Genomic DNA, 14436 nt, shown 5'->3' on the forward strand with positions numbered 1-14436 from the left:
TAATCCATCAGTATTGCTAATGCCAAAAAAACAGGAGTGGTTAGAAAACAGAGATGACAAGTGAATGAAATATTTGCATGTCTTCTGTGTTTTGTACCCACTCCTGCTTTTGGCTACCAAATCACAAGCCAATTCTGATGGGACCATACAGGACTTACAGCTGCTACACAGACAGGATCCTTTGTGCGTCTTATTTTTCCTTCCTTTTGACAGATCAGAAGTAAGGTCAAATAAATGATGATGTCAACCAGGCCGAAAGGCAAAATGGTGGCCCAGTTATGAAGTTGGCGGGGGGGGGAACAGCATGAGAAGTCCACAGAGTGGCCCTATGACATAGTGGTGAGGTGGAAGCAGCATGAGGAGCCCACAGAGTGGCCCAATGACAGAGTCTGGAGGTGGTGGCAGCATCAGGAGGCCACAGAGTGGCACAACGACAAAGTGTAAAGGTGGCAGCAGCATCAGGAGGCCACAGAGTGGCAAGGTGACATAGTGTGGAGGTGGCAGCAGCATCAGGAGGCCACTGAGTGGCACAACAACAAAGTGTAAAGGTGGCGGCAGCATCAGGAGGCCACATAGTGGCAAGGTGACATAGTGTGGAGGTGGCGGCAGAATCAGGAGGCCACAGAGTAGCAAGGTGACATAGTGTGGAGGTGACACCAGCATGAGGAGACCATAGAGTGGCAAGGTGACATAGTGTGGTGTGGCAGCAGCATGGGGAGATCACAGAGTGGCAAGGTGACATAGTGTGGAGGTGGTAGCAGAATCAGGAGGCCACAGAGTGGCACAATGACAGTGTGGAAGTGGCAGCAGCATCAGGAGGCTGCAGAGTGGCACAATGACTGAGTGTGGAGGTGGCAGCAGCATCAGGAGACCACAAAGTGACCCGGTGACAAAGTGGGGAGGTGGGTGGCAATACCAGTACCAGCTGAAGATGGCGGGTGAAAGAAGAAGCACTTGGCATTAGATGTGTGGTATAAGGCAGGTGGCAGTATCAGAATAGTAGCTGAGGCAGGTAGCCAGGAGAAATCGGTCTCTTTTGTCAAAGTGTTGGTGTGGCACCATGGATGATCTAATCTGATGCATCAGGCACTGGTGGGTTAAAATCCTGGCTGATCCACGCCTGATTCATCTTGACAAAGGTCAGTCTCTTCACATTTTGGGTGGACAGGCAAGTTCTTCTTGGGGTAACTATGATCCCTGCCGCACTAAACACCCGCTCTGATGCCACTCTACTAGCCGGGCAGGACATCTTTTCCAGGGCAAACTCGGCCAGTTGCGGCCACAAATCCAGTTTGGTTGCCCAGAAGTCCAGCGGATCTTCAATTACAGCTGGCAGGATGCACTCCAAGTATTCCACCACCTGCTGCTTCAGGTTCTGCTCTATGTCTAGCTGCTAGTGAGTAGTTTCTTCACTATGCGGGTGAGGAAAGCTGCTTATCAGTACTCTAGATACAGGCGGCTGCTGAAGGAGCTGGTACTGCTCCTGCTCCCCCACCCCTCCCCAGCAGCCATGGCAGTGGAACATAAGCGCAGAGGGTCCCCCTGGTCAGACCTGCCGCTGCAGCTCAAGGAGGTTGTGCTTGGCAAAGAAAGAGTGGCTAAAGTGCATGCAAAGTGCATGCACGTGCAGAAGCGCTATTATATGAGGACACCCACCGGCTGCATCTCCCAGCTGTGCCGACTGCCATGCCCTTGAAAAGGGATTTCAACAGGAGTGCCCCACAGTAAGCCTACGGTGACAAGGATACAGACTTGATAAAGGGGTCCTGCGTACCCCGAAACGCGTCGTCTTTGATAAACAAAAAATACTTTGTATCCTCAATTGGGCTGTGAACTGCGCCTTGTGTCCATCCGCTCACCGCACGAACCCAGTGCAGACGAGCTCCCCTTCATATATCACAATACGCACCAAAGTGGCGACTTGGCTCCCGCCCATGGTCAACTTAGACGATATTCGGCTGCACCAACCCAGATTACCCCTACTCTTTTATCTCTACCAGAGCTGCACTACACACAGTGCAACTAAACCAAGGTGAGTAGCAATCACTCACCCTGGTTAGGAGTAAGTAACAATATCTTGTTCACCACTACCTATGAGCACCTTCTCCCCTTTCTTTTTGGCCATTTAATCACTGTCTTTTTATTAGCTGTCTGTTTGCTCTGACTATTCACCATTGTATCCAGCGGTTCTGTGATTAGTCCATGATTCAGTTACATCCAGCCGCTCCTCTATTGTTCACACCTAGAAGTGTAAATGGAAGGCTTTAGTTCTTCTGAGACATTGGTCTTCATCCAAAACGAAAACTTCCTAAGTGCACACAATCTAATTATACCAGAATTGTAACTAATGAAATATACACTGCAAACAATGTTTCTGCTTTCCACAACTATTACCCCTATTTTCCTGCACTGATGAAAACCCCTGCACCCAGCAAGGAACTTCTTATCTCCCCTCCATCTGACCTCAGATCTGTTCCTTAATATAAAACCTTCCTCTCTAGAGGGAATTGTAAGAATGATTGAGACAGAAAAATCTGGGAATGTAAATTGAGCCACTGTATCACACATAATAGGATTAGATATGCAGCTCAGCAGGCAGTATCACACATGAAAGGATTAGATACACAGCTCAGCAGAGAGTATCACATATGATAGGATTAGATACACCGCTCAGCAGACAGTATCACACATAATGGGATTAGATATGCATTTTAGCAGACAGTATCACACAGAATAGGATTAGATACACAGCTCAGCAGGCAGTATCACACATGATATGATTAGATACACAACTCAGCAGGCAGTATCACACACAATAGGCTTAGATACACAATTCTTCAGACAGTATCACACATGATAGGATTAGATACACAGCTCAGCAGGCAGTATCACACACACAATAGGCTTAATACACGACTCTGCAGACAGTATCACACATGATAGGTTTAGATGCCCAACTCAGCAGGCAGTATCACACACAATAGGCTTAGATACATGATTTTGAAGACAGTATCACACATGATAGGATTAGATACACAGCTCAGCAGAAATTATCACACATGATAGGATTAGATAGATACACAACTCTGCAGACAGTATTACACATGCTAGGATTAGATACAGAGCAGACAGTATCACACAAGGTAGACTTACAGAGGTACACAGCTCTGCAGACAGTATCACACATGATATGATTAGATACACAACATAGCAGGCAGTATCCCACACAATAGGCTTAGATACACGACTCTGCAGACAGTATCACATATGATAGGCTTATATACACAGCTCAGCAGGCAGTATCACGCATATGATTAGATACGCAGCTGAGCAGACAGTATCATACATGATATTTGGATTTAGTGTGTTCCTTTATTCTCATGTGTTTGACTTTCGCACATTTAATATTCTCAATGGATCTCACCAAATCTAGCTAGATCTGCCGCTAAATATCTATTTTTTGAGGCTAGCTTCTCTCTGCAGCTTAACCCCTTAAGGACTCAGCCCTATTTCACCTTAAGGATTTGGCCATTTTTTGCAAATCTGACCAGTGTCACTTTAAGTGCTGATAACTTTAAAACGCTTTTACTTACCCAGGCCGTTCTGAGATTGTTTTTTCGTCACATATTGTACTTCATGACACTGCTAAAATTGGGTCAAAAAAGTTAATTTTTTTGCATAAAAAAAATACCAAATTTACCTAAAATTTTTAAAAAATTAGCAAATTACATAGTTTCAGTTTCTCTACTTTTGTAATACATACAGTGGGATGCGAAAGTTTGGGCAACCTTGTTAATCGTCATGATTTTCCTGTATAAATCGTTGGTTGTTACGATAAAAAATGTCAGTTAAATATATCATATAGGAGACACACACAGTGATATTTGAGAAGTGAAATGAAGTTTATTGGATTTACAGAAAGTGTGCTATAATTGTTTAAACAAAATTAGGCAGGTGCATAAATTTGGGCACCACAAAAAAAGAAATTAAATCCATATTTAGTAGATCCTCCTTTTGCAGAAATTACAGCCTCTAAACGCTTCCTCTAGGTTCCAATGAGAGTCTGGATTCTGGTTGAAGGTATTTTGGACCATTCCTCTTTACAAAACATCTTTAGTTCATTCAGGTTTGATGGCTTCCGAGCATGGACAGCTCTCTTTAAGTCACACCACAGATTTTCAATTATATTCAGGTCTGGGGACTGAGATGACCATTCCAGAACGTTGTACTTGTTCCTCTGCATAAAAGCCTTAGTGGATTTTGAGCAGTGTTTAAGGTTGTTGTCTTGTTGAAAGATCCAGCCCCGGCGCAGCTTCAGCTTTGTCACTGATTCCTGGACATTGGTCTCCAGAATCTGCTGATACTGAGTGGAATTCATGCGTCCCTCAACTTTGACAAGATTCCCAGTCCCTGCACTGGCCACACAGCCCCACAGCATGATGGAACCACCACCATATTTTACTGTAGGTAGCAGGTGTTTTTCTTGGAATGCTGTGTTCTTTTTCCTCCATGCATAACGCCCCTTGTTATGGCCAAATAACTCAATTTTAGTTTCATCAGTCCACAGCACCTTATGCCAAAATGAAGCTGGCTTGTCCAAATGTGCTTTAGCCCACCTCAAGCGGCACTTTTTGTGCTGTGGGCGGAGAAAAGGCTTCCTCTGCATCACTCTTTCATACAGCATCTCCTTGTGTAAAGTGCGCCGAATGGTTGAACGATGCCGTGACTCCATCTGCAGCAAGATGATGTTGTAGGTCTTTGGTGCTGGTCTGTGGGTTGACTCTGACTGTTCTCACCATTCGTCGCTTCTGTCTATCCGAGATTTTTCTTGGTCTGCCACTTCGAGCCTTAACTTGAACTGAGCCTGTGGTCTTCCATTTTCTCAATATGTTCCTAACTGTGGAAACAGACAGCTGAAATCTCTGAGACAGCTTTCTGTATCCTTCCCCTAAACCATGATGGTGAACAATCTTTGTCTTTAGGTTATTTGAGAGTTGTTTTGAGACCCCCATGTTGCTACTCTTCAGAGAGGAGGGAAACTTACAATTGACCCCCTTAAATACTCTTTCTCATAATTGGATTCACCTGTGTATGTAGGTCAGGGGTCACTGAGCTTACCAAGCCAATTTGAGTTCCAATAATTAGTTCTAAAGGTTTTGGAATCAATAAAATGACAACAGTGTCCACATTTATGCACCTGCCTAATTTTGTTTAAACAATTATAGCACACTTTCTGTAAATCCAATAAACTTCATTTCACTTCTCAAATATCACTGTGTGTGTCTCCTATATGATATATTTAACTGACATTTTTTATCGTAACAACCAACGATTTATACAGGAAAATCATGACGATTAACAAGGTTGCCCAAACCTTCGCATCCCACTGTAGTAATACCCTCAAAAATTGTGATGACTTTACATTCCCCATATGTCTACTTCATGTTTGTATTATTTTGGGAATGATATTTTATTTTTTGGGGATGTTACATAGCTTTGAAGTTTAGAAGTAAATTTTGAAATTTTTCTGAAATTTTCCAAATCCCACTTTTTATGGACCAGTTCAGGTTTGAAGTCACTTTGTGAGGCTTACATAATATAAACCATCCAAAAATGACCCCATTCTAGAAACTACACCCCTCAAGGTATTCAAAACTGTTTTTACAAACTTTGTTAACCCTTTAGGTCTTCTACAAGACTTCATGGCAAATGGACATAAAATTTAGATTTTTTGGAAAATTTTCCAATATAATCATTTTTTTCCAGGAAAAAAACAAGGGTTAACTGCCAAACAAAACTCAATATGGACTTTGTGTTAGGGTTGCATTAAAGGCGCTCCATGTGTGCACTATACTGTGGCAGCGATATCGCAGCAGAACCACAAGATCTGCCGCATGAAAGAGTTACTGTTGTAGATTTTAATGATACTGCGCTCTGGGACTATGATCATTTTTTATATCTATATTAATACAGAGATGTTCTGTTTATGTAGAACATAGATAAATACCAATCTATAGGTGTCTATTTGACTCAAAACAGTGTACCTGGGGTATAAATCCTTGCTTGTACTTTGGTGCTCAAAGCGTTGGTTTGTCTTCCTGCGGTCAGGGATGGTCGATTTTCCTGATGCCGATCGTCGAATCACCGATGCTGGGGTTCGCGAACCTATAGATTGGTATTTATCTACAGTACAGACCAAAAGTTTGGACACACATTCTCATTCAAAGAGTTTTCTTTATTTTCATGACTATGAAAATTGTAGATTCACACTGAAGGCATCAAAACTATGAATTAACACATGTAGAATTATATACATAACAAACAAGTGTGAAACAACTGAAAATATGTCATATTCTAGGTTCTTCAAAGTAGCCACCTTTTGCTTTGATTACTCCTTTGCACACTCTTGGCATTCTCTTGATGAGCTTCAAGAGGTAGTCCCCTGAAATGGTTTTCACTTCACAAGTGTGCCCTATCAGGTTTAATAAGTGGGATTTCTTGCCTTATAAATGGGGTTGGGACCATCAGTTGCGTTGAGGAGAAGTCAGGTGGATACACAGCTGATAGTCCTACTGAATAGACTGTTAGAATTTGTATTGTGGCAGGAAAATAGCAGCTAAGTAAAGAAAAACGAGTGGCCATCATTACTTTAAGAAATGAAGGTCAGTCAGTCAGCCGAAAAATTGAGAAAACTTTGAAAGTAAGGGCTATTTGACCATGAAGGAGAGTGATGGGGTGCTGCGCCAGATGACCTGGCCTCCACAGTCACCGGACCTGAACCCAATCGAGATGGTTTGGGGTGAGCTGGACCGCAGAGTGAAGGCAAAAGGGCCAACAAGTGCTAAGCATCTCTGGGAACTCCTTCAAGACTGTTGGAAGACCATTTCAGGGGACTACCTCTTGAAGCTCATCAAGAGAATGCCAAGAGTGTGCAAAGCAGTAATCAAAGCAAAAGGTAGCTACTTTGAAGAACCTAGAATATGACATATTTTCAGTTGTTTCACACTTGTTTGTTATGTATATAATTCCACATGTGTTAATTCATAGTTTTGATGCCTTCATAGTCATAAAAATAAAGAAAACTCTTTGAATGAGAAGGTGTGTCCAAACTTTTGGTCTGTACTGTATGTGCTACATAAACAGAACATCTACAAATATAATCTAAAACTCAATATGGGTTTCCCTGATTCTGTAGTTTGCAGAAACACCCCATATGTGGTCGTAAACTACTGTTTGGCCAAACGGGAGCACATAGAAGGAGGGGAACGCCATATGGTTTTTGCAAGGCAGATTTTGCAGGACTGGTTTTGTTTATACCATGTCCCATTTGAAGCCCCCGTTGCACCCCTAGAATAGAAATTTCAATAAAGTGACTCCATCTAAGAAAGTACACCCCTTAAGGTATTAAAAACTGGGTTTACAAACTTTGTTAACCCTTTAGGTGTTCCACAAGAGTTAATGGCAGATGGAGAAACAATTTTGGAATTTCTATTTTTTGGAAAATTTTCCATTTCAACCCTTACTTTATTACTGGAAAAAATGGGTTAACAGCCAAACAAAACTCAATATGGGTTTCTCTGATTCTGTAGTTTTCAAAAACACCCCATATGTGGTCCTAAACTACTGTTTGGCCAAACGGGAGGACATAGAAGGAGGAGAACGCCATATGGGTTTTGGAAGGCAGATTTTGCAGGACTGGTTTTGTTTATCCCATGTCCCATTTCAAGCCCCACGTTGCACCCCTAGAATAGAAATTTCAAAAAAGTGACTCCATCTAAGAAAGTACACCCCTCAAGGTAATCAAAACTGGGTTTACAAACTTTGTTAACCCTTTTAGGTGTTCCACAAGAGTTAATGGCAGATGGAGAAACAATTTAAATTTTAATTTTTGGGAAAATTTTCCATTTTAACCCATTTTTTCCAGTAATAAAGTAAGGGTTAACTGCCAAAAAAAACTCAATATGGGTTGCCTTGATTCTGTAGTTTGCAAAAACACCCTATATGTGATCCTAAACTACTGTTTGGCTAAATGGGAGGACATAGAAAGAGTGGAACGCCATATGGGTTTTGGAAGGCAGATTTTGCAGGACTAGTTTTGTTTATACCATGTCCCATTTCAAGCCCCCCCTTGCACCCCTAGAATAGAAATTCCAAAAAAAGTGACTCCATCTAAGAAAGTACACCCCTCAAGGTATTCAAAACTGGGTTTAAAAACTTTGTTAACCCTTTAGGTGTTCCACAAGAGTTAATGGCAGATGGAGAAACAATTTTGGAATTTCTATTTTTTGGAAAATTTTCCATTTCAACCCTTACTTTATTACTGGAAAAAATGGGTTAACAGCCAAACAAAACTCAATATGGGTTGCCCTGATTCTGTAGTTTGCAGAAACACCCCATATGTGGTCGTAAACTACTATTTGGCTAAACGGCAGGACATAGAAGAAGGGGAACGCCATATAGTTTTTGGAAGGCAGATTTTGCTGGACTGGTTTATTTACACCATGTTCCCTTTCAAGCCCCCTGATGCACCCCTAGAGTAGAAACTCCATAAAAGTGACCCCATATAGGAAACTACGGGATAAGGTGGTTGTTATTTTTGGACTATTTTAGGGGTAAATATGATTTTTGGTTGCTCTATATTACACTTTTTTGAGGCAAGGTATCAAAAAATTTAAGATCTAAAATTGTTTCTACATTCGCTATTTAGTTTTGTGGAACACCGAAAGGGTTAACAAAGTTTGTAAAGTAACTTTTGAATACCTTGAGGGGTGTAGTTTCTTAGATGGGGTCACATTTTTGGAGTTTCTAGTCTAGGCTACATCAGGGGGGGCTTCTAATGGGACATGGTGTAAAAAAAAAAACAGTCCATCAAAATCTGCCTCCCAGAAACCATATAGCGTTCCCTTCGTTCTATGACCTGCCGTGTGGCTATATAGCCATTTACGACCACATATGGGGTGTTTCTGTAAACTACAGAATCACAGCAATAAACATTTAGTTTTGTTTGGCTGTTAACCCTTGCTTTATTACCGGAAAAAAAGGATTCAAATGGAAATTTTGACAAAAAATTGGTGTTTTGGCACCGTTTTTATTTTATATTTTTAACGCTGTTCATCCGAGGGGTTTGTTCAAATGTTATTTGTATAGAGCAGATTCTTACGGACGCAGCGATACCCAATATGTCTACATTTTTAAATTTATTTAGATTTTACACTATATTATCATTTTAGGAACCAAAAAAAATTATTTTAGTATCTCCATAGCCTGGGAGCTACAGTTTTTTTTTTTTAGTTGGGCGGGATGAGATGGCGGTTTTATTGGCACTAATTTGGGGTGCATATGACATTTTGATCGCTCGCTATTACACTTTTTGTGATGTTAGGTGACAAAAAATGGCTTTTTTTTACCCTTTTTTTTTTAACGCTGTTCATCCGGGGGGGTTGGGCTAAATGTTATTTTTATAGAGAAGATTTTTACGGACGCAGCGATGCACAATATGTATGGCTTTCAGACTTTGGAGACACTAAGCAGGCATCCTCAAACTGCGGCCCTCCAGATGTTGTAAAACTACAATTCCCACCATGCCATGCTGATGGCTGTAGGTTGTCTGGGCATGCTGGGAGTTATAGTTTTACAACATCTGGAGGGCCGCAGATTGAGGATGCCTGCACTAAAACTAATATTTTTTTTGGGGAAAAAAATGTTTCCGTGTCTAGAAAAGTCTGAGAGCCATAGTTTTTTATGTTCTCTAGGCCTAGGGGACTGTTGGGGATTATAAAAATTTAGTACTCTATGGAAGTGTGATACTCCCTGAAGCAATCGATAACGCAGAGGCCCAGATGATCGGGGCAAGTGTCACATTGAGTGGTGGTGTCCTTCCGTATCCCCCTCTTGTGACACACTCTGCATCTTTTTTGGGTTCGTCCCTTCTTTCCAGTATGGGGGACCACACCTGGAAAATGTTGGCCAGGGACGATCCGGGCGCCTCCAATTCCCGAGGTACTCCGGCCTGCTCTTTCCCGGTCTGAAAAAATCGGGTCTTTGAGGACTGCCTCATAGAATTGGAGGAATGTCCCTGTGCTGCCAGCGCTTCGGGATAGTACAAAAGAGTTGTACAAAGCAACCTGTACCAAGTAGACCGCAACTTTTTAGTACCATGCCCGGGTTTTGCGCATGGCATTATATGGCTTGAGGACTTGATCAGAGAGATCAACTCCTCCCATATACCGATTGTAGTCGACGATACAATCGGGCTTGAGGACCGTTGCCGCAGTACCTCGCACAGAGACGGGGGTGGTGCTGTTACCGTGGATTGTGGACAGTACAAGGACATCCCTCTTGTCATTATATCTGGCAGCAACAGGTTTCCACTAGTAAGGGCTCAGGTCTCACCCCTGGGGATAGGTACCTGGAGGGGGTGGGCAGGGAGGCCGCGCTGATTTTTCCCGCACGGTCCCACAAGCGAACGTGGATCTGGCGGCAAGGGACCTGAACAAGGGAATGCTAGTATAAAAGTTATCCACGTAAAGGTGGTAACCCTTATATAGCAGTGGGTACATAAGTTCCCACACGAGTTTCCCGCTAACACCCAGAGTGGGAAGACATTCTGGGGGTTGAATACGGGAATCTCGCCCCTCGTACACACGAAATTTGTAAGTGTACCCTGAGGTACTCTCACAAATTTTGTACAGCTTCACGCCATACCTCGCCCGCTTAGTGGGAATGTATTGGCGGAAACTGAGTTTCCCCTTGAATGCAACGAGAGACTCATCAACCGCGACCTCCCTTCCAGGTACGTAGGCCTGCTGAAATTTGGCCCCGAAGTGATCGATGACCGGCCGTATCTTATACAGACGGTCATGGGCAGGATCACCTCGGGGGGGGGGGACATGCTGCATTATCTGAATAATGCAGACATTTCCGGATGGCCTCAAACCGGGGACGTGTCATGACCATACTGTAGAGTAGGGTCTGGTAGAGGACGTCCCCACTCCAGTATTGCCTGACACTGTTTTTTTTCACTAGACCCATGTGCAGCACGAGGCCCCAAAATGTCCTCATCTCGGCTGCACTGACCGGCGTCCAGCCACCGGGTCTAGCCAAAAATGAGCCCGGGTGCTGAGCAACGAACTGTTGGGCGTACAGGTTCGTCTGCTCCACCATCAGATTCACAAATGGGTTACTGGAAAAAAAACGAAAAGAGTCAATTTCAGTAAGCCCCACTGTGGGAATCTGGATCTGGGGGGGGGGGGGCAAGTGTCAGGGGGGTCTAGGGTCTCAAAGCAAAAAAAACAATAAGTTTAGATAAAGTTTTATTTTTTTATTTTTTTCCCCTAGCTAACTTTTCCCTTCTATCCCTGCCTAACGGTGCCTCTCCCTCACTGACCCTAACCTACCTGGAGGGTGATGGGTGCCGATTGGGGGATCTCAGGAGCGTGGTGAGGACGGTGCTGCAGGGTGCTGGTGCAGAACAGGAAGAGGAGGGGAGAGAGGAGCGCAGGAAGTTTGAATCTCGCGCCTCTCTCCCCTACACCAATCAACACCCTGGACAGCAGGCATCAGCACCATGGCCAGAACCGCCTCTCCAAATATTCGTACTGCGATTGGTGGTGTGTAATCACGCCACCGATCGCAGTCTTTTTCCGGTTCATCGGGTCACTGGAGACCCGAATTGACCGGAAACGCAGCAAACCGCAGGTATGAATTGACCTGCAGTTTTCTGCGATCGCCGATACGGGGGGTCACATGACCCCCCCTGGCGTTGTGACAGGATGCCGGCTGAATGATTTCAGCCGGCATCCTGTTCCGATTATCCCCCGCGGCGCCGCAATCGCATTTTAAAGCCATGACGTACCGGTACATCATGGGTCCTTAAGGACTCGGGAAACATGCCGTACCGGTATGTCATGCGCCCCTAAGGGGTTAAGCAATAAGCTAAATCTGGAGCATTTACCGCCCAGTGGTTGTGATGTGTATTACAGCTTTTTAGAGTTTAGTTACAGTCTCACGATATGATGTTATTTTGCTGTCAGGACAAAATTGACACCACTGCCAGTTTGGAGATCAGGTAAGAGAGGACACATCTGTATGAAGGTAAACAGAAGATCCTTTGAGAGAAAACATGGCCAGCTCCATTGCATTATTAGAGGGTCATTCTCCTCTAGATGCATTTATAAAAAACATAAGTAAGCTCTTATACTGGTCTGTGCATGTGGAAGTTATATAGTTGTATAGTGATCCTAAGGATGTCCCATATGTTCATGACCGGCATGTTCAGTCCCATCAGAGCATCTGGACACAGCAGAGCTCCTGGTTTGAGATGTACTTTGACATACTGTATGTTCTTTATTGACAGGTGTTGCTAGACAATTGACATACGTGAAAGCAGATGGTTCATATGGTGCCTGGGCCAATACACCTTCTAGCACATGGTATTGTACAGATTCACCATTTCTTTTTTTTGTCTTTTACAATATGAAGTAAGTTTCACTGTAAACACTGGTGGTCAACCAAAATAACAGACACTACATTTTCTTAGACATCTGACAAGATGTTATCATTAGATGTCCATGCCCTGTGACCTCTTTTTTGATTGACACAACCAAAGTGCTCTGCCCCTCCTTGTCTTCTAACTGAGATGTATTTTTCTTAATTTATTGCAATGGGAATTTAATGCTCTTCTTGAGCATAACTCGTCCATTGCAGTGAAATAGATATGATAACTACTGACTTGGATATTCAAAGGTCTCCAAGTCAGAAAATGAAATGAACAGCACTCTACAGCTATATTGGCAGCTATTACTTTTAAAGCTCAGTAGCTGGGAACTCTTGACACACCCTGACCAAAGACATGAGAGGAAAGTCCGAAGATGTTAAAGTGAGCCTTCCCTTTTAAGTCTTTAACACCAACAAAGCCAGAAGCAGTAATGTAAGACGGAGCCCATTCCTTGCCAAAAATTATGGATGGTTCATTTAACAAGGGTGGGAATCCTTTCTAGCTTATTTACAATGTATTCCTTATGTGTTACAGTGACATGCAAAAGTTTGGGCACCCCTGGTCAAAATGTCTGTTACTGTGAACAGTTAAGCATGTTGAAGATTAAATGATCTCCAAAAGGCATAAAATTAAAGATGAAACACACGTATTCAACATATAAAGCAATTATTTTGGTGTATTTAGTTTTGTACAATTTTAGAGTAAAAAAAGGAAATTGGTACCTTGCAAAAGTATCGGAACCTAAGGAGATTTGAGCGGTCAGCAGTGGCGTAGCTATAGGGGTCCCAGTGGTCACAGTTGCAACCCGGGCCCCTATTGCCATAATACAAAGTGCATCTTATAAAGGGAATACTAGTGAGCGCTTCCATTATGGAAGCACTCACTAGTTTACAGGAGGCAGGAGATTGAGAACTGTATTCACCTTTCCCTGCTTGCTCTTATTCACGCTGATTTGTCCTGGCTGCCTACAGCAACAGGACATACAGAGGACACTATGACCTGACACTGCAGGCAGTCAGGTGACTGTGCAGCACAGGCCCCGAGTAGAGAAGAGAGCCAAGGAGACCGCCTGAACTACACAGTGGTGGCAGAGCAGGAGAGGTAAGTTAATCTATTTATTTTAAATCTGATCTGAGGTCTAATAGGAGTCTATGAGGTCTAATGGGGGTCTGAGAGGCCTACTGGGGGCTTGCTCTGAGGTCTGATATGGGGGAGTCTGGTGGTTAAATGGGGGTCTGATCGGAGGTCTAATATGGGGGGGACTGACATAGAGGTCTAATGGGGGTCTGAGAAGTCTAATGGGGGTCTGGTCTGAGGTCTGATATAGGGGGGTCTGGAGGTCTCCTGGTGGTCTGATCTGAGGTCTGATATTGGGGAGTCTGACATGGAGGTTTAATGGGGGTCTGATCTGAGGTCTGATATGTGAGTCTGAGAAGTCAAATGGGCGTCTGATCTGAGGTCTGAAGTGGGGGGGTCTGACATGGAGGTCTATTGGGGGACTAATCGGAGGTCTGATATCAGGGTGTCTGACATGGGGGTATATTGGGAGCCTAATCTGAGGTCTGATAAGGGGGTTTATGACATGGAAGTCTAATGGGGGTCTGATCTGAAACTGGGTTTGATAAGGGGTCTGACATAGAGGTCTAAAGGGGGTTTGATCAGAGGTCTGAGATGGTGGGGGTCTGATCTGAAAGGTAAGGGGGCATTTTTTGTACTGGCACACAATATAAGGGGGTATATTTTGTACTGGCACACAAGGGGGTATTTGCATTGACACACATTATAAGGAGGTATTTGCACTGATGCAAATTATAAAAGGGTAGTTTTTGTTTGAAATGTAGTTAAGAAAGAGCAGGTAACAGAAACAGTGGAGGTCAAGAGAAGGTCTTGAAGACCAAAAAAAATTTCAGAGACAGCTGCTCATATGATTGCTATAAAGG

At 43.4% G+C, this 14436-nt stretch overlaps 1 protein-coding gene across 1 annotated transcript in view; it reads left to right on the forward strand.

The window, feature by feature from the left end:
* LOC120988554 (A.superbus venom factor 1-like) overlaps nucleotides 1–14436 on the forward strand; it is a 413068-nt gene that overhangs the window by 328588 nt on the left and 70044 nt on the right. Inside the window, exon 24 of the mRNA XM_040416077.1 lies at nucleotides 12356–12431. Within this exon, the coding sequence (XP_040272011.1) occupies nucleotides 12356–12431 (76 nt within the window). The remainder of the gene's footprint in view (nucleotides 1–12355; nucleotides 12432–14436) is intronic.

The sequence above is a fragment of the Bufo bufo genome, chromosome 1 (assembly GCF_905171765.1).
Source record: "Bufo bufo chromosome 1, aBufBuf1.1, whole genome shotgun sequence".
NCBI classification, from domain to species: domain Eukaryota; kingdom Metazoa; phylum Chordata; class Amphibia; order Anura; family Bufonidae; genus Bufo; species Bufo bufo.